This window comes from Opisthocomus hoazin, chromosome 2, assembly GCF_030867145.1.
Source record: "Opisthocomus hoazin isolate bOpiHoa1 chromosome 2, bOpiHoa1.hap1, whole genome shotgun sequence".
Lineage (NCBI taxonomy): Eukaryota > Metazoa > Chordata > Aves > Opisthocomiformes > Opisthocomidae > Opisthocomus > Opisthocomus hoazin.
In genome coordinates, this window is record NC_134415.1 from 3,507,726 (window position 1) to 3,525,647 (window position 17,922).

The window sequence follows — 17,922 nt, forward strand, 5'->3', positions numbered from 1 at the left end:
TCTCATGCAGCTTGCAATTAGGCTGCGGAGCACAATGCCACAGGATGTTACTCCAGGCCAAGAATTCAGCAAGATGCAAAAAGAAGCTGAACACTAATTCTAATAATATTTTTTTTGAAACAGAGATTCAAGTCGTATTTCAGTTTTGAGGCCAGTTTACAGCTTTTAAGGGTTAGAATGAGACACAGAGACGAATTATCATGTCTCCAGCCACCGTAGTGTTTCTTGCTCCTTCCTCTGGCTGTTGTCAGGAACAAAAAGCCTGAGCTAAGTGGGTTGGCTCTAATTCTGTATCTGTTTATCAGTGATCCCTCTGTACAGTCTTATTTATGGAGAACATGAGTACAAAATCTACATTTGTGCAGGCTATGGACTGTAGCGGCCAGATCCTGATCAAACATACAGAAAGGCTGAGTAAACACTAAAGAGTACAATATGTCTTAATTCAGTTAAACTTGTAGTATCATATACAAGCTGTGGAATAGAATCACAGAATAGTAGGGGTTGGAAGGGACCTCTGTGGGTCACCCAGTCCAACCCTCCTGCTGAAGCAGGGTCACCCAGAGCAGGCTGCACAGGACCTTGTCCAGGCGGGTCTTGAATATCTCCAGAGAAGGAGACTCCACAGCCTCCCTGGGCAGCCTGTTCCAGTGCTCCGTCACCCTCAGAGGGAAGAAGTTCTTCCTCATGTTCAGACGGAACTTCCTCTGCTTCAGTTTGTGCCCGTTGCCCCTTGTCCTGTCACTGGGCACCACTGAAAAGAACTTGGCCCCATCCTCCTGACACCCACCCTTCAGATATTTGTAGGCATTTCTAAGGTCCCCTCTCAGCCTTCTCTTCTCCAGGCTGAACAAGCCCAGCTCCCTCAGCCTCTCCTCGTAGGAGAGATGCTCCAGCCCCCTCACCATCCTCGTAGCCCTCCGCTGGATTCTCTCCAGTAGCTCTTCATCTTTCTTGAACTGGGGAGCCCAGCACTGGACACAGCACTGCAGATGAGGCCTCACCAGGGCAGTGTAGAGGGGAAGGAGAACCTCCCTCGTCCTGCTGGCCACACTCTTCTTGATGCAGAATACTGCTAAGTGTGCTGTATACACAGGGAACTAAGTATGCCTCGTAATATTTGCTGCTGTCAAAATTCCTATTTCTAATTAGTTGTTTTGCTATAAGCTAGACAAAACACGCACCACTCACTGGAAAACAGAGTTGAACAAACAAACAGAATCACAACAGAAAGATATCAGCAAAGGAAGCTTTCTCCAGAGATAAATATTCATACCTCAGGTACTTCAGTGTGGCTAATGACATTCATGTTTTAGATTCTGTTCATCTTGTGTGAACAGTACGTGCTGCAGGCTGCGATCTCGGGGAGGACGTGTTTTTGGTGTGCTACAGAAGAAATGAGCACGTTAGGATGTCCACGTTTCACGAGCGGAATTTCCTCCCTTTGATGATTTCCTATTTTCAGGTCTTGAATTTGTGTTGTACAACTTGATAGTTGAAAGGGTTGGAGGAAAAAATTCTTTGAAGAGCCCTGTGTTAGCTTTTATTTTTTCCCCTTGAATTTGAAAAAATGTATACGGTTGTTTTAGGCATCATTGCTTTGGCCCAAGGATTGTACTGTCATTGTTCTTTTCTAAGAGGTGGAATAACTCATTCCACGTAATTGTCTTTCATTCTGTTTAAAAACTAGGCTGAAATCCACCTCAATGTAAAAGACAGTTTTCCCTCAAGGAGAGTGTTTATTTCAGAGCAGATAGCTCAGCAGGGGCGGGGATGGAAATACCCTGGGCTGATGCTGCCCACAGAGACAGTGCATCCTTAATCATGATCCTTGGGGACCTTCTGATTTCTGCTCCACTACTGCCTCTCCTGAGACGAGTCCCCAGGCAAGTCTGCAGCCCCTGCACCTCCTTTTTTTCCCCAAACCTTACCCACACCTAAAGGGAAGCACAACCTGACCGCTCCCTTCCTTACCGTGGCGCAGAGGAGACCCAGGCAGCAGGGACATCACGCAGGCAGCAGGGATATTTCCAGTCTGGGAGGTGGGAGACACCAGCAGGGATCCAGACGCCGTCTGCCAGAGGCAGGCACGAGGACTGGGGTGAGCTCGGACAGCCACAAGCGTACCCCCACGGGTTGTCCCCTCCGGCACAGAACAGCCGCTCCCAAAACATGGGTGAGAACCTTGGAGTTCCAATTTTCAGTCCCCTGACACAGAAATGTCAGCAGGTCACAAGCTTTATGTCATTGGCCTACGTTTTCCCTCGTTTGTGTTCTTGTATTGTGACAGCATATTGATATTTTTTCTTCAGTTAATCATTGCACTTTGCTCCTCAGAGTTTACAGCGCTTCAGAGTCCCAAGACACAGTATTTGAGGATGTGGCGCCTTTGCTAACATCTCTCCTGGATGGGTAAGTTAAAAGGTGGGAGTAAGAAAGCTAAGGGGCAATAATCTACTGAAATCCGTCAATTAAAAAAAAAAAAAAATTAATAGTGGCAGTCCTGTCCAGTTTTGTGGCTTGGCAGTTGCATTTTCCTGTTTTCTTTCCACTCAGCACCAAGTGACTGTTGTTTCCCCATATAAACAGCGAAAACACTGTTTACAAAATTTAGCAGAGCAGACAAATTTGGCAAAAAAAATTAGTTTTTTTTTCCTCTGGTCTCTTTCTGGCAAACTTCAGCATTGCTTCTAATGGAGGGTGCTGTCTTTTTTGTGTGTTTTGGTAGGTTATGTTTTGTAACTGTTTTTCAGTTGTAGACAGGGTATGATACATCTAACAGCGTGTTCCTGTATGAAAGGCCTGCCAGGGCTGGTCTGTGATCATCTGTTCTGCCTTTGTGTACAGCACAGGCCAGAGGAAGCGATACAACGAATTCCTGGCTGAGCCAGAACTGAGCATCCATGGTTCTAACGCTCCTTCAGGCCCTGGGGTTGAAAGAGAATTCTGGTTTGAACACAGAACTGATCAGTAACAACCACTAACAAATACGTGTCACTACTTCTAGCCACTGAAGTTCACGAAGTGGGGTTCTTCGTTTATGCTAGAGCCAGCTGAAGCTGCTGTTGTGAAGCAGACTTGAAGTGCATATTGTTATAATCCTGGAGGCTTGAGCTGAGATTCACACAAAACGTCCTCTCTGCTCCCTTCGGAGTCCCTCTCCAATTCCATTCAGTTACAGGTGGTGGCTGTAGAGCTGTCGTGGACCTTTCCCTCCCAGAATGCCCCTTTCCATCCGCAGCGGCATAGTCAAACACTGGCGATCCTTGTTCCTGGCAGTCTGCACACTGACATTTCCAAGTCTCTTTTTCTTAAAAGCAGCCTAGAAGAGGCATATCAGGATATTGTGGGTACTGGGAAATCCCAGCCCTCCTTCCCACACGCCACGGAGGGGCCCACCAGGGCTACCTGGGCTAACGGGAGTCCTGTATGGCCCATGTGGTGTTATTCTAGTTTTACCAAGGATGAGTAACCATGATTTCCATAGCTGAGCAACCTAGGGACCGCCAGGTTGGAGGAGCTTGAAGAAGTCCTTGTAGCCACTGTTTTCTCTCTCTGCTTTTCCTTTTGCCATGAACACGTTTGCTTTGGCTCAATATAATCAGTGATCTGGATGAGGGGATTGAGTGCATGAGGAAGAACTTCTTCCCTCTGAGGGCGACGGAGCCCTGGCCCAGGCTGCCCAGGGAGGCTGTGGAGTCTCCTTCTCTGGAGATCTTCAAGCCCAGCCTGGCCGCGGTGCTGTGCAGCCTGCTGTGGGTGACCCTGCTTCAGCAGGGGGTTGGGCTGGGTGACCCACAGAGGGCCCTGCCAACCCCGACCATTCTGTGATTCTGTTCCCTCAGTGAGTTTGCAGGTAACACCAAGCTGGGCGGAAATGTTGATCTGCTTGAGGGTAGGAAGGCTCTGCAGAGGGATCTGGACAGGCTGGATAGATGGGCCAAGGCCAACTGTATGAGGTTCATCAAGGCCAAATGCCGGGTCCTGCCCTTGGGTCACACAAACCCCACGCAACGCTGCAGGCTTGGGGAGGAGTGGCTGGAGAGCTGCCCGGCGGAAAAGGACCTGGGGGTGTTTGTCGACAGCCGGCTGAACAGGAGCCAGCAGCGTGCCCAGGTGGCCAAGAAGGCCAACGGCATCCTGGCTTGGATCAGGAATGGTGTGGCCAGCAGGAGCAGGGCAGGGATCGTGCCCCTCTGCTCGGCACTGGTGAGGCTGCACCTGGAGTGCTGTGTTCAGTTTTGGGCCCCTCACTACCAGAAGGACGTTGAGGGGCTGGAGAGTGTCCAGAGAAGGGCAACGAAGCTGGTGAAGGGTCTGGAGAACAAGTCTGATGAGGAGTGGCTCAGGGAGCTGGGGCTGTTCAGTCTGGAGAAGGGGAGGCTGAGGGGGGACCTTACGGCTCTCTACAGCTCCCTGAAAGGAGGGTGTGGTGAGGTGGGTGTTGGTCTCTTCTCCCAAGTAACCAGCAATAGGATGAGAAGAAATGGCCTCAGTTTGCATCAGGGGAGGTTTAGATTGGATATTAGGAAAAATTTCTTCATTGAAAGAGTGGTCAAGCATTGGACCAGGCTGCCCAGGGCAGTGGTGGAGTCCCATCCCTGGAGGGGTTCTAAAACCATGTAGATGTGGCACTTCAGGACATGGTTTAGCAGGCACAGTGGTGTTGGGGTGAAGGTTGGACTGGATGATCTTAGAGGTCTTTTCCAACCTTAAAGATTCTGTGATTCTAGTGTGTTGCCGATGTATCTTCAGACACACCTGATCCGTACCTTCACCTGCTGTACTTCCCGCTTTCTGATTCCCACCTTGAGAGAGTCCTGTCCTACAAGCTGGAGGTTTTATATTGTTAGGAACCGTTCTGTTACTGAGAACAAGAGAGTTGTCGTGTTCTTCCCGAAGCGCCGCTTGACCAGAAGCGGGTTCGGGGGAAGGCGAGGCTGTGCCTACGAGCCGTGTTCCTCAGCAGCCTTCCCGCTGTAAATGGGAAACAGACGTGCTTAGTCTGAACCCTGAACCTTTCTGCTGCTCCTGCTTGTTTTAGTCTGGGCTCCAGAGTGGTCTGTAACAACTCTTAGCTTAAGTAGAAAGGAGTGTTCCACTCCTTTATTTTTTTCTTTATTTTTCTTTCTTAATGAATTGTTTCATTTTTCAGGATAAATATACAGGAAGAAAAGATTGTTCCATATGCAAAATAAAGCACAGCAGGCTTCAAAGTTTGCAGTTAGCCTTACAGGACCAGCACGGGAGTACAATAACATTCCTTTTCTTTACACCATGGAAGAATCAAACTTGTTTATTTTAAAGAAGAACACATTTCTCCTCCTTTGATTTCCTTGAACAGTGTTCTTTCCCAGTGATAACTCTGCCATACTGAACACCCACACTCTTTTCAGGAGAAAAATACTGCAAAACTATTGGTATTCTAGCTTGACCATAAGAACTTTTCTCAAGAAGAATAGAACTAACGAAGCAGAGCGGAGAAGGACAGATGTCAGGGCACGTAGATGAATCATAGTCCAAAATTTTCAGATTGCTCTATTTGAAACCCTCGCATTGGAACCAGCACCCCAGCGAAGTAAACTAGGTAAATATAAACTAGTCTGCTGCTTGTCTTCTTGCTGAATCGCCCAGCAATTCATTCTCTCCTGTGCCTGCTTGGATGTGGTACTGCTTCGGGTACTTTTAGCTCATTGCTGAAATACTCTTTTGGCTTTGGCAGAGAAGTGGTCGCTGATTAATACCTGATTTGCATCTCTGTCTTCAGCGTTACAAGCACCTGTCTCCTTAGTTTCTAATCATATCTTCTGAATTTTGCCAGAACTGTTTTGGCCATGATGCTTACTTTCTAACCAGTAGCCATTAAGGAAAATTTGAGTAGCTGGACTGGAAGAAAGTTTGAGAGACTTCTAAGAAGACTTCCATTAAGTTTTTCCTGAGGGAAACTACTCCTTGCAAGCTTCTGGCTCCCTTTTTGGCTCCAAGGATATCCCTGATTTTGAAGCAGGGCTAGAAATCTCAATAAGCTACGGGCTGGCAAGGCGGTGTGTGTTAGGGGTGGAATTGTGAAAATTGCTCATTGTTAGCCTAGCTGCAAACTGCCAGAATTCGTGGGATCTTTTCCACTGACATAAATGCAAGTAGAGTTACTTCAGCAGTGAATACTTAGAGAAATCCCTTGTTTCAGATTTACAGCCCTAATTTCTAGCACATTTCATTTTGCTGTAGTGCTCTTTAGTTTCAGTTACGGTTATCTCATCTCCTTTACTTCATCAAATCTATGACTTTGCTTCTGTTTTGTATCTGCATCCTGAAATGGGGAGGGACCTTACTACAGGTTCACTGACCGCAGCTTTGACTGCGCATCCCCAGGAGGGGTGCCTAGGAGTTTGCCGTGGTGCTTATCAGCGCACATTTCTTTCTATAACAAGAGAAAGCTTTCTAAATAATCCTCCAAAAATAATTGTTTCTAGGCATGTTTAATATGCAAAAAATCACTGCAAATATTTTTCTTTGCAGCGGCCGTGTAAGTATTTCATGACTTGAAACCACACATTAAAAACACCGAGATGAGGGGTGTTCATCCAAATTTGCTGGCATCTGCTTGAAACAACATTTTTGATGTGAGGAAAAGCATCGGATAACCAAAAGCAGCTGTCCAGGTCTGCCCACAGAGGAGGCGGCTCAGGCGGTGAAATTTTCTCCCTGGCAGACCAGGAGCCGGCCTGCTCTGGCAACTCTGTAGTCGAGCAGAAATTTCAGCGTACTGCAAAGCACTCCTCGTGTCGAGGGAGGTTCTCCTTCCCCTCTACACTGCCCTAGAGAGGCCCCATCTGGAGTGCTGTGTCCAGTTCTGGGCTCCCCAGTTCAAGAAAGATGAGGAGCTACTGGAGAGAGTCCAGCGGAGGGCTATGAGGATGAGGAGGGGACTGGAGCATCTCTCCTACGAGGAGAGGCTGAGGGAGCTGGGCTTGTTCAGCCTGGAGAAGAGAAGGCTGAGAGGGGACCTTAGAAATGCCTACAAATATCTGCAGGGTGGGGGTCAGGAGATGGGGCCAGACTCTTTCCGGTGGTGCCCAGCGACAGGACAAGGGGCAATGGGCACAAACTGAAGCAGAGGAAGCTCCAGCTGAACAGGAGGAAGAACTTCTTCCCTCTGAGGGTGACGGAGCCCTGGCCCAGGCTGCCCAGAGGGGCTGTGGAGTCTCCTTCTCTGGAGATGTTCCAGACCCGCCTGGACGCGGTGCTGTGCAGCCTGCTCTGGGTGACCCTGCTTGGGCAGGGGGTTGGGCTGGGTGACCCCAGAGGGCCCTGCCAAGCTGGGATTCTGTGATAAAAACTAAGAAAAAAAAAAAAAGACATGGAAATCTTCGTATTTTCAAGTTTTCCACTCTTTATCTGTTGGGGAAGTCTATGAAGGGATTAAGGCTCTGGAGTTTAGTGCTTTTTTTGTTTTAATCAGCAATAGAGAGAGACTGATTAAGTAACTAGAAGTTGATATACATTTAAACAATTGCCAAACAATTTAAACTGGTTGCTGATGCTAGGTTACCAAAGGTAAATACTGCACTGTTCCCGTAGGTGCTCAAGCAACGTGCAACCTCTTCTTTGTCGAGACAGGAGCTAAACGGCATCATCCATTACTTCTTCCCTCTGAGGGTGACGGAGCCCTGGCCCAGGCTGCCCAGGGAGGCTGTGGAGTCTCCTTCTCTGGAGATATTCCAGACCCACCTGGACGCGGTGCTGTGCAGCCTGCTCTGGGTGACCCTGCTTGGGCAGGGGGTTGGACTGGGTGACCCACAGAGGTCCCTTCCAACCCCAAACATTCTGTGATTCTGTATGGAGATTCTGCTAGCGCTGCGTCTCTGGGCAAACGTGACAGTCCAGGGAAGGAGCCGTCCTGGCAGCGTAACTCCACGTCTGCCAGGAGTTTTTGCTGGCACAGCTGTGTGGCCAACACCAAGGTGCTGGCAGGCTCTGCGGAGCGAGACAGCTGAGCAGGGGCTGACCTGCAGCTTCACAGGACGGTGCTGGTCCTCAGGACAGAGCTGGATGTGTTCTGATCTGCCCGCTCGTTTCGCTTAAGGTGTTGACTTTGATCCGACTGTGTTAGAAACACCCTTTCTGGGTAGGACTCGCACATCTAAATCCAGATCCCTGCAGCACAGACATCCACAGCAGAGCTCATCTCTGTGGACTTTTTTTTTCCCCCAATTACTTTCAGAGCAGAGAAACAGGCATTTTCATAGTTCTGTTCGTTAGATGCATTTTACATGCCTAGCTCAGAAGATGATGAACTGTGTTTCATGGGCGCCTGTGCCTCTGTGGTTGAACATTTTCACCTCCTACAAGCCCGTGTCAGAGCAGTTCCTGCAACCTTTATTGCAGAACAGTCTTCATGTGCTGCTACTGAACTAACAAACACAGTTGTTTAAAATTTGTCCCTCTTATTATTAGGGCTGTCTTCTCTTTCCTGGTGACCGAGGGCTATGACTGATGAGCCTGCCTGAGAGAGACTACAAGAGCTGAAGAGCTGCTGTTCCCAGCTGCTGAGATGTTCGTGCTGTGGTTTGCAGCAGAGCACTGTAAGACAAATCAGAGCCAGCGACAGTTTACTTTAAAATGCTGCCCTGTAAACTGCAGTGGCTCAGGAGCTGATTAACGAGCAGCTCAGCGGTGCGGGAACTGGAAGTCGGGTGGACGGGAGGCCTAACCTCATCAGTCGTTCCAGGCTGAGCACCCCTCTCTTGTCAGTTCCCTGCCCTTCAGCTCTGCTTAAAAACATAAAAATCTGTTTAGGCAATCTTGTGAGCCATACTTTAATTTCTGTTAGATTTTGAGGTCTCTAGAAAGAAGTCTGCAGGGCAGCGTGTGTATTTTTTGTTTCAGTTCATGTTCCCAAACTGTTTGGGGTTTGGCTTGCCACCTCACACACACCTTTGGCAGTGGTAAAATAAATGAAGGGCCTTTTAATTTTCAGGTACAACGTGTGTATCATGGCTTATGGGCAGACTGGAAGTGGGAAGACGTACACAATGTTGGGACCGCAGTTAGAGGAGAACTTCTCATTCTCCATAGAAGATGAATCAGAACTTGGAATTATTCCTCGAGCTACTCAAGAAGTGTTCAGGTAACAACCGAGTAAAGGCTCGTGTCAGTGCAGTCACCTTAAACGTTGTAGAAAGGATGAAACAATGTTTGTAGTGTATTTATCATTACAGATTTCAGCTTCACAATGGTTAATATTTATAGCTTCTGTGACTGCCATTTGATACGTGAGTTCTGATACAGGTTTCATGTCTCTCTCCTGCTTAGACTGATTTTCTAAGAGAATCAGATAATGCAGTCTTGATGTGTGTTACCGGTCCATCTGTGTTTCAGACTCCTAATTAACTTTTGAATATATTTCAACCATAGTTGTGGGAGTCCAAAACATAATGAAGTTCCTACAAGCATTGCAAAAATTGACAATTGGAATAGATGAAGAGGATTGAGATCAGAACTCTCTAGAACTCTTGCTTTGAGAATACTTGGATTTTTTTAGTTGACCCTAATGCATGATTTGGACTGATGCGCTGCTGTGTTATAGAAGAGCCATTAGAGGTTTCTCCAGCTAAGCCTGTTTCTTTTGGAGAAGGGTATCAGCTAAATGAAAAAGATCCAATTTTGTAGCAGAACAACTGTGTCTAACTGTAAATACTCTCCTGCACAGACAAGCCCTTAACTGATGAATTTTTGGAGGCTGTGGACAGGTAACCTCGCACAGGTCGAGCTGGGCAGCTTACGATCGCTGCCTGTTTGTTGCTTGCACTCTGCCACAATTTATCGTACCTTGAGCTCTGAATCCAATACCATCCCGTGGAGAAATGGCATAAAAAAGTCTTGAGGGGGGACAGAGGGAGGGAGGTTGGTGGAGAAAAACAATTTAGGCTGGCACAGCTGTTTGGAAAATGGAGTTTTATTTACTGCTTCACATATAATTTAATTGTGTATTCTGATTCTTCAGCTTAGCATGTGGATGAGGCAAGGCCACAACTGTGGATATTTAATAAGCACTTTTATCAGATTGTAATTAGATTACAATTAAAGAACAGATCTTTATTTACAGATTGTTCACTTGGGGTTTGACTTCTACATTTTTTGGTTTTTTCTTTCTATTTTTATTCTCCAGGCTTATTTCAGAAAAGCCACCAGGAAGCTACTGGGTTGAGGTTTCTGTTGTCGAAGTGTATAATAATGAAATTTTTGATCTTCTGGCCAAAGACAGTTGTGGAAGAGCATTTGGCATCAAACGGGATGTTGTCACAACCAGAGAAGGAAAGAGCGACGTTCCACTGCTTACGTATGAGTAAGTACACGGTTTGGTCCTGAGCACCCCATCGTGATCTGCTGTCCCGGAGCTGCGCTGTAGGAGTCCTAAACATATGCAAAGGAGTCTAAATAAGGAGTCCTGATCATATGCAAAAGCAAAAATTGGATGGTTCTCGCTGTTTCCATTAGCTCAGTCTATTACAGAATCACAGAATCACAGAATAGTAGGGGTTGGAAGGGCCCTCTGTGGGTCATCTAGTCCAACCCTCCTGCCAAAGCAGGGTCACCCAGAGCAGGCTGCACAGGACCTTGTCCAGGCGGGGCTGGAATATCTCCAGAGAAGGAGACTCCACAACCTCCCTGGGCAGCCTGTTCCAGGGCTCCGTCACCCTCAGAGGGAAGAAGTTCTTCCTCCTGTTCAGCTGGAACTTCCTGTGCCTCAGTTTGTGCCCACTGCCCCTTGTCCTGTCACTGGGCACCACTGAAAAGAGCTTGGCCCCATCCTCCTGACCCCCACCCTTCAGATATTTGTAAGCATTTATAAGGTCCCCTCGCAGCCTTCTCTTCTCCAGGCTGAACAAGCCCAGTTCCCTCAACCTCTCCTCGTAGGGGAGATGTTCCAGTCCCCTCATCATCCTCGTAGCCCTCTGCTGGACTCTCTCCAGTAGCTCTTCATCTTTCTTGAACTGGGGAGCCCAGAACTGGACACAGCACTGCAGATGGGGCCTCTCTAGGGCAGTGCAGAGGGGAAGGAGAACCTCCCTCGTCCTGCTGGCCACACTCTTCTTGATGCACCCCAGGATCCCATTGGCTTTCTTGGCAGCCAGGGCACACTGCTGGCTCATAGTTAACCTGTCGTCCACCAGGACACCCAGGTCCCTCTCCGCAGAACTGCTCTCCAGCAGGTCCACCCCAAGCCTGTACTGGTGCATGGGGTTGTTCCTCCCCAGGTGCAGGACCCTGCATTTGCCTTTGTTGAACCTCATCAGGTTCCTCTCTGCCCAGCTTTCCAGCCTATCCAGGTCACGCTGAATGGCAGCACAGCCTTCTGGTGTATCTACCACACCTCCCAGTTTGGTGTCATCAGCAAACTTGCTGAGGGTACATTACACCGCACTTGGCTGCAAATCTCAAAATACTTTCTGAAGTAACAGTACCATTAGTTTTGGTTGTACTCCGATGTTAAGCGCCTTCCACTCGGAATGCCCGAAGATGGCCGTGCATTTCGTTGTTGCTGGATCTTCTCAGCTGTAGAAAAATAAGGGGGAACCCGGTCACAAAGCACTTTCCCTTTAGCCTTACTAAATTATAAAATTTACAGACTCTAATAGAAATATATGTATCTCTTGGAGATTTTTAAGCAGCTGTAGAGTGTTAGCTTTCCCTACATGCGCTGGAGTTAAAAAAAATAAAAACCAACCCCAACTTTAGGAAGATTTTAAGTGATCTTTTAATATAAATACCCAGCTTCACTTAGTATTCTGTTTTCGTAACTGGAGGCATTAAAGTGGGAACTGATATGCTGGCTTTTGAACCTGTAGTTCTTGAAAATCCACGTTCTTCAGACTAAAAGCTAAGAAGTAGCTAAGCTGCTGCGCTCTCGGGTTTATGATGCATACCTTGACAGCGTTGGTACATGCTAAGTTTGATTCTTATTTACACATCTTGACAGTGTAGGGACACCTAACGTACTTAAGGCTACAGCTATACTTATTTTAATGCCTTCTGGTACTTCCTAAGTGTTACAAAGGCTTATTCTAGTAAACATGGGAATGATTCCTGGTGTTACATGTGTGTCGTATGCAAAGCAAATGGGTAATCCTTTCTTGTTATATACAAAACACTCACCTGGGCTAATTAGATGGTAAAACCCCATGTTTATAACAATTCCTGCATTAGCAAGAGCGAACCTGTTTCAGATGCTTCGTTTTAGTAACGGGCGTGGGGTTTATGCTGGTATCAAATCAGCATTCAGCAAACCCAGCTCTGAGAAGCAGCACAGTGGCACCCCAGAGGCGATGCTGCCCAGGGGAGTTAAGCTGCTGGCCTTCTCCCCGCGAGCGCCCGGCCTGTGAGCAGATTCCAGAAGGGAACATTTTTGCCTGTGCACTGCAGAGAGGTCTAGCAACTTCGAAAAAATGTTCTGTTCCGTGGGGAAATAACGTTTGTGGAAAGAAACGTCTTGCCCTATTGAAATGTTTAGCACAGCATTACAGCGTTTCACGTTTCTGGGGGAAACATGCTGTTTTTCTTCACTCGTCCGTAATAACGCTTGTCATGGTCTAATCTCTGCTTTTGCAGGAGGATTTAGAAGTCAGATATAAAAAGCATTCCCCCTTTCCCCATCAAAATAAAATGCACCCTCCAGTGTAAATAACTGAAGGCAGTATTTTTATCGTGTGGGACTTAGCCACAGAAGCAGAGTAGCAGTTCTTTGCTTATGTGGGTTTATGCTATTGCCAGAAAGCCTTGATAAAAGTACAAGAATGTCCTGGAGGGTTGCGCAAACGTACTTTTACAGTTATGTGCATTTATTGACTTGTATTCGCCAGCCATTGAACAACTCGCAGAAAAGTGGGACCCCAGAGAAACTGTGAAGTGGTGTTCTTCACCATGAGGGCTACGTAACTCTCCTTTCTTTCTATGAAATAATAAACACTGCAATATTTTAGGGAGGATTAATGTTTGTATTTGGGATATGCCTGCTCTTCGGTCTTGAGGTTAAGATGATTTCCAGATAAATTCTGCATCCTTGATCGCAATCTGCACTCCACAAGAGCATGGAGTGAATTAAAAATGACTGGAGCTGGAAGTGATGAACCCTTTTTAAAAATGACTGGAGCTGGAAGTGATGAACCCTTTTTGAAAATGACTGGAGGTGGAAGTGATGAACCCTTTTTAAAAATGACTGGAGCTGGAAGTGATGAACCCTTTTTAAAAATGACTGGAGCTGGAAGTGATGAACCCTTTTGCCCTCTCTGTCTGTGTTGTGCTGGCTGGTGGGTTTCTCTCAGTCTATGTTCTTGGATTTCCCCCCCTGTAACTCTACTCCAACTTTTAGCATCTGGTTAAGGCTCTGCTGTCAAGGGAAAGAAAAACTCCTTCAGAAGAGGCTGGGAGTGGAGCCTAACCTGTGTGTGCTGAATCCTTCTCGAAGGAGCCAATCTTTTTCCTTTGACTAGAGAAGAAAGGAACCGTACGACTTAGAAAATGAAAGTGGGTGCATATAGTGTGGGTGTGATGGGAGCTGAATTTTTCCTGCTTCATCAGAACCTCCAAGTAATTTTGAATTATGGTATTTCAGTAACCAACGTGCTGGCCTGGTTTCATGCCTGAAGAAGGCCTACTCCCCTTCCGCAGGGAGCTTGCGTGGTTGGTGGGTGACCCACCTCTTATCCTAGGCTTTGGGGAAGGGAGAGGCGAGATGTAGCTGGACTGGTGCCGTAGAGTCAGGAACTAGGAGCTGCAATAAGGTTTCATTTGTCCTTCTAGTTCATAAAATGGCTGCTCTGTTTATTTCTGGAAATTTTAATTTATGGCAAAGGAACCTGGCGCCTTGAACTAAGCACCTCTTAAAACCCACTTATTCAATTGATAGATACTTAACTCTAATGCAAATATAAACGAGAATATGGACTTGTATCTCAATTACAATGCAAGCAGTGAAAAAAGCCCAATTCATAAACAGGTTATATTAATAATTACACAGAAAGGTTAATAAGAAAAAGCAAACCCAAACAAAGGAAGGGAACCATTGAATGAGGCCACCCAGCTGCCCAAAATCTAACGTAAACAGCGGGTGCTTTGAATAAAAACACATCCTCATTTGTGATAATATTTCATCTAGAATATATTGGCCTGCTGGGTCTCATTGGCTCCTCCATAAAGTACAGTAGTCTCTTTCCTGCTAACATGTACATCTTACTGAATTACAAAAACCTCAGTCTCTTTCTTTTTTATGGCTTGGTTGACTTTGGAGAACATTCAGCATCAAATCTTTAACCTAACCACAACAGGGCTTCTCTTTGTAGAACCTGGTCCTGGAAGATGCGGTGCGTACAGCGTGATAAAGTCGTAGAGATCGCACTAAAAATCATGGCTGAGAAGCTGCTGAGCCCAGCCTGCAGCGCGGGGCTGGGGAAGCTGTTGGCCTCCGAAGTCAGCCACCATTTCCCAGGAGGTGAGGAGCCCTGGCAGCGTACCCTGAGGCCTGTCTTCTTCTGCAGACACGACTCAGAGGACAGCGGCTCGCCGTGCTGAGCCCTTGCCCAGCTGGCAGAAGCCGATGGGCTGTGGCTGCACCCCAGCGAAGGCTGCTTGCCGTCCGGTCCGGGCTGACCAGCTACTGGAAGATGCAGTTCAGCGCTCAGGAAGGCAAGACTGGGGAGGAACAACCCCATGCACCAGTACAGGCTGGGGCTGACCTGCTGGAGAGCAGCTCTGCGGAGAGGGACTGGGAGTGCTGGGGGACGACAGGGTGACCATGAGCCAGCAGCGTGCCCTGGGTGCCAGGAAGGCCAGTGGGATCCTGGGGTGCATCAAGAGGAGTGTGGCCAGCAGGTCGAGGGAGATTCTCCTCCCTATCTACTCTGCCCTGGTGAGGCCCCATCTGGAGTACTCTGTCCAGTTCTGGGCTCCCCAGTTCAAGAAAGATGAGGAGCTGCTGGAGAGAGTCCAGCGCAGGGCTGCGAGGATGAGGACGGGGCTGGAGCATCTCTCCTACAAGGACAGGCTGAGGGAGCTGGGCTTGTTCAGCCTGGAGAAGAGAAGGCTGCGAGGGGACCTTAGAAATGCCTCTAAATATCTGCAGGGTGGGTGTCAGGAGGACGGGGCCAGACTCTTTCCAGTGGTGCCCAGTGACAGGACAAGGGGCAACGGGCACAAACTGAAGCAGAGGAAGCTCCAGCTGAACATGAGGAAGAACTTCTTCCCTCTGAGGGTGACAGAGCCCTGGAACAGGCTGCCCAGGGAGGTTGTGGAGTCTCCTTCTCTGGAGATATTCCAGACCCACTTGGACAAGATCCTGTGCAGCCTGCTCTGGGTGACCCTGCTTCGGCGGGGGGGTTGGACTGGGTGACCCACAGAGGGCCCTTCCAACCCCGAACATTCTGTGATTCTGTGATCTGCCTCCTCGCCCTGGAGGCAACAGTCAGATCACCGCAGCGTGCGGCTCTGCCCGCCCCGGCTGTAGGACCAGACCCCTGCTTCCCTGCTCGGTGCCAGGTCGAACACCCAGGGAGCCATTCCCCGCGGAGGCACAGAGGCAGGGGTGTTCCAGGGGAGGCCAGCACAAGCAGCCTGGGACTGATCAGCAAAGTCTGCGGTGATCTTCTAGCTCCTGGTTACACAGGGAACTGTTTTTACGTGGCTGCTAAAGCATCTGCAAGCATGGCGTGGCAAGGTGTTCTTCTGTTCCTCAGATGCCCTTGCCTCATTGTCAGAGGAAATTATTTTCACTGGGTATCGCTGTTTTGTCTTGAAACTCTTCAAGTATGGCTCCTCTTAGCATAAAATAAGTTTGTGCCCAGTGCAAAGGGCTGGCAAACTTGCCTCATTTGGTTTAAACACTGCAAACCTGGGGGAAGACAATATCCTTTTTTTTTTCTTTACCTAATCAGTTTATTTCACTTTCTGTGCTGGGTTTTTCCCTTTGATTGGGCGTATTTGCAGTATTTCCTTTAACTGGAAAAGAAAACAAACAGTACGAGATAAAATGGTCTACAGAAGCTTACGCCTGTCTGTTCTGACACTGTGCTGGAGTCCCTGCTCATCCAACAGTGGAGTCCAACTTTTTTCCAAGGATTCTGGATTTAATTCCAAATGCGAAATATGATTTCCAAAGGCCCGGAGAAATTTCTAATTTTTTTTTTTTCCCCCCTAATTCTGTGCTTCCCAAAGAACTTGAGCTACCTTAACGTAGACTGGACAACTCCACTTCTGCAAGACCAGAGATCCCGGGAACGTCGAGCTCGGTGTCTCTTCTTCCCAGGCGTGGAGGTGTAGGAATGTCAGTCACTTGGGGAGCGGAGCGACATCACCTACAGACCTGCAAGGTCGGCAGGCCGCTTCTTCAGCACCCTCAGTGCCACATCACAGCTTTTGTCTGGAACTTTCCACTTGGACCGTATCCCACCTGAAAAACTCTACACACGGTTGTTGTGCAGCTCAAAACCGAGATTGCCATAAGGACTCGGAAGAGCTGGGAAGTGGAAATGCTCAGATTCACGTCGAAGTCGTCAGCTGTCTTGTGTGATCTTTACTGTGAGCCAGTTAAATCTTCTGCTTGTTTCTTTACTTCCTAGGACCGTTGAAAATGCATCTGAATTTTTGCATCTGGTCCACAAAGGCCTGCAGCTGAGAGTCAAGCACCCAACGCTGGTGCATGCTCATTCCTCTCGTTCCCATCTGGTAGTTACCTTGACCATCACCACAGCTGTCTCCGGAGATAACTCCAGTAAGTAACATGTTACTAAAACAAATTTTTTGGAAAACAGTCTGTGGACTCAGAGGTTCCCATATTGCTTTTTCGTCCTTTTCCCAATGTTTAATACATTCCCTCAGTTCTTTTCCATTGTTTAACCTCTACCTTCTACCTTCTTAAGTAACTGACCAGTTTGATGTCTGAGTGCTACTGAAAACATCCACGTTCATAAAATCTTTTGACTTTTTTTTACCTGTCTTAAATAGGGAGTTCTTGAGGTTTTGTAGTGTGAAACAACTACTGAAATAAATTTTGTCAATAAGTCATAAAAGACCAGTAAGATAGATATGCGAATACAGTGGTTAAATCACTTTATATGACATACCACATTTATAACATATGTATATATAATTTTTATATATATATATATGTGTATATAATTTTATATTTATTTTTATATATATATATATATATATACATTCCCTGGAAACATTCAAGACCAGGTTGGACAGGGCTCTGAGCACCCTGATCTAGTTAGCGGTGTCCCTGCTCGCTGCGGGGGGGTTGGACTAGATGACCTCTAGGGGTCCCTTCCGACCCAAAACTTTCTATGATTCTATGATTCTATAATTATTCATGCTAAGTTTGCGGTAAAGCTAACCAAGTGTTTTAAGGATCATCGTATGCTCTTGGGTGAGAAAGAGTTATTCTTCTACCTGCTGCCTTGCAAAAATGTCCATTAAATTCAGAGTGTCTTCAACTGCTAATAATAGGCCACGGTAGGAACAGACAACATAGTTTTCTTATTTACTGTGGCAAACCCTGTATTTCTACTTTTCATTACCACACCAAGACTCACCAGTTTATTGCTTTAGGAATAACTTTGGCTCTGGGGGGCTAGCTTTGTTTTCTTTTGCTGGCGTTGTAATTAGGCTCTCTGCTTCCAGTGCTGTGGTCCCCCTCCTCCACACTCTGCAACAACAATATGCTTTTAGAAAGTGGAAAATATTTAACATTTTTTTCCCTTAGATTGCTATCAGGAATTAAACCGACAGTATTAGCAACCCAGAACAAACAGTGCCCTCGCTTACTGCTGGGCCTTGCCAAAAGACACAGTTGCTTCCCAAGCTGCAGCTCCCGCGTTCCAGATGTTCGCTCGGGCCAGCCCCAGGTCCTTGTCCATCAGACAG

At 47.3% G+C, this 17,922-nt stretch overlaps 1 protein-coding gene across 4 annotated transcripts in view; it reads left to right on the forward strand.

The window, feature by feature from the left end:
- Positions 1-17,922, forward strand: part of KIF25 (kinesin family member 25) — a 52,206-nt gene that overhangs the window by 24,926 nt on the left and 9,358 nt on the right. For 2 of the 4 annotated variants that reach the window (XM_075411929.1, XM_009944119.2), the window contains 4 exons: positions 2,338-2,412; positions 8,981-9,130; positions 10,172-10,348; positions 16,614-16,765. In XM_075411929.1, the coding sequence (XP_075268044.1) occupies positions 2,338-2,412; positions 8,981-9,130; positions 10,172-10,348; positions 16,614-16,765 (554 nt within the window). The remainder of the gene's footprint in view (positions 1-2,337; positions 2,413-8,980; positions 9,131-10,171; positions 10,349-16,613; positions 16,766-17,922) is intronic. The other 2 variants (XM_075411930.1, XM_075411928.1) reach the window with 2 other exon arrangements.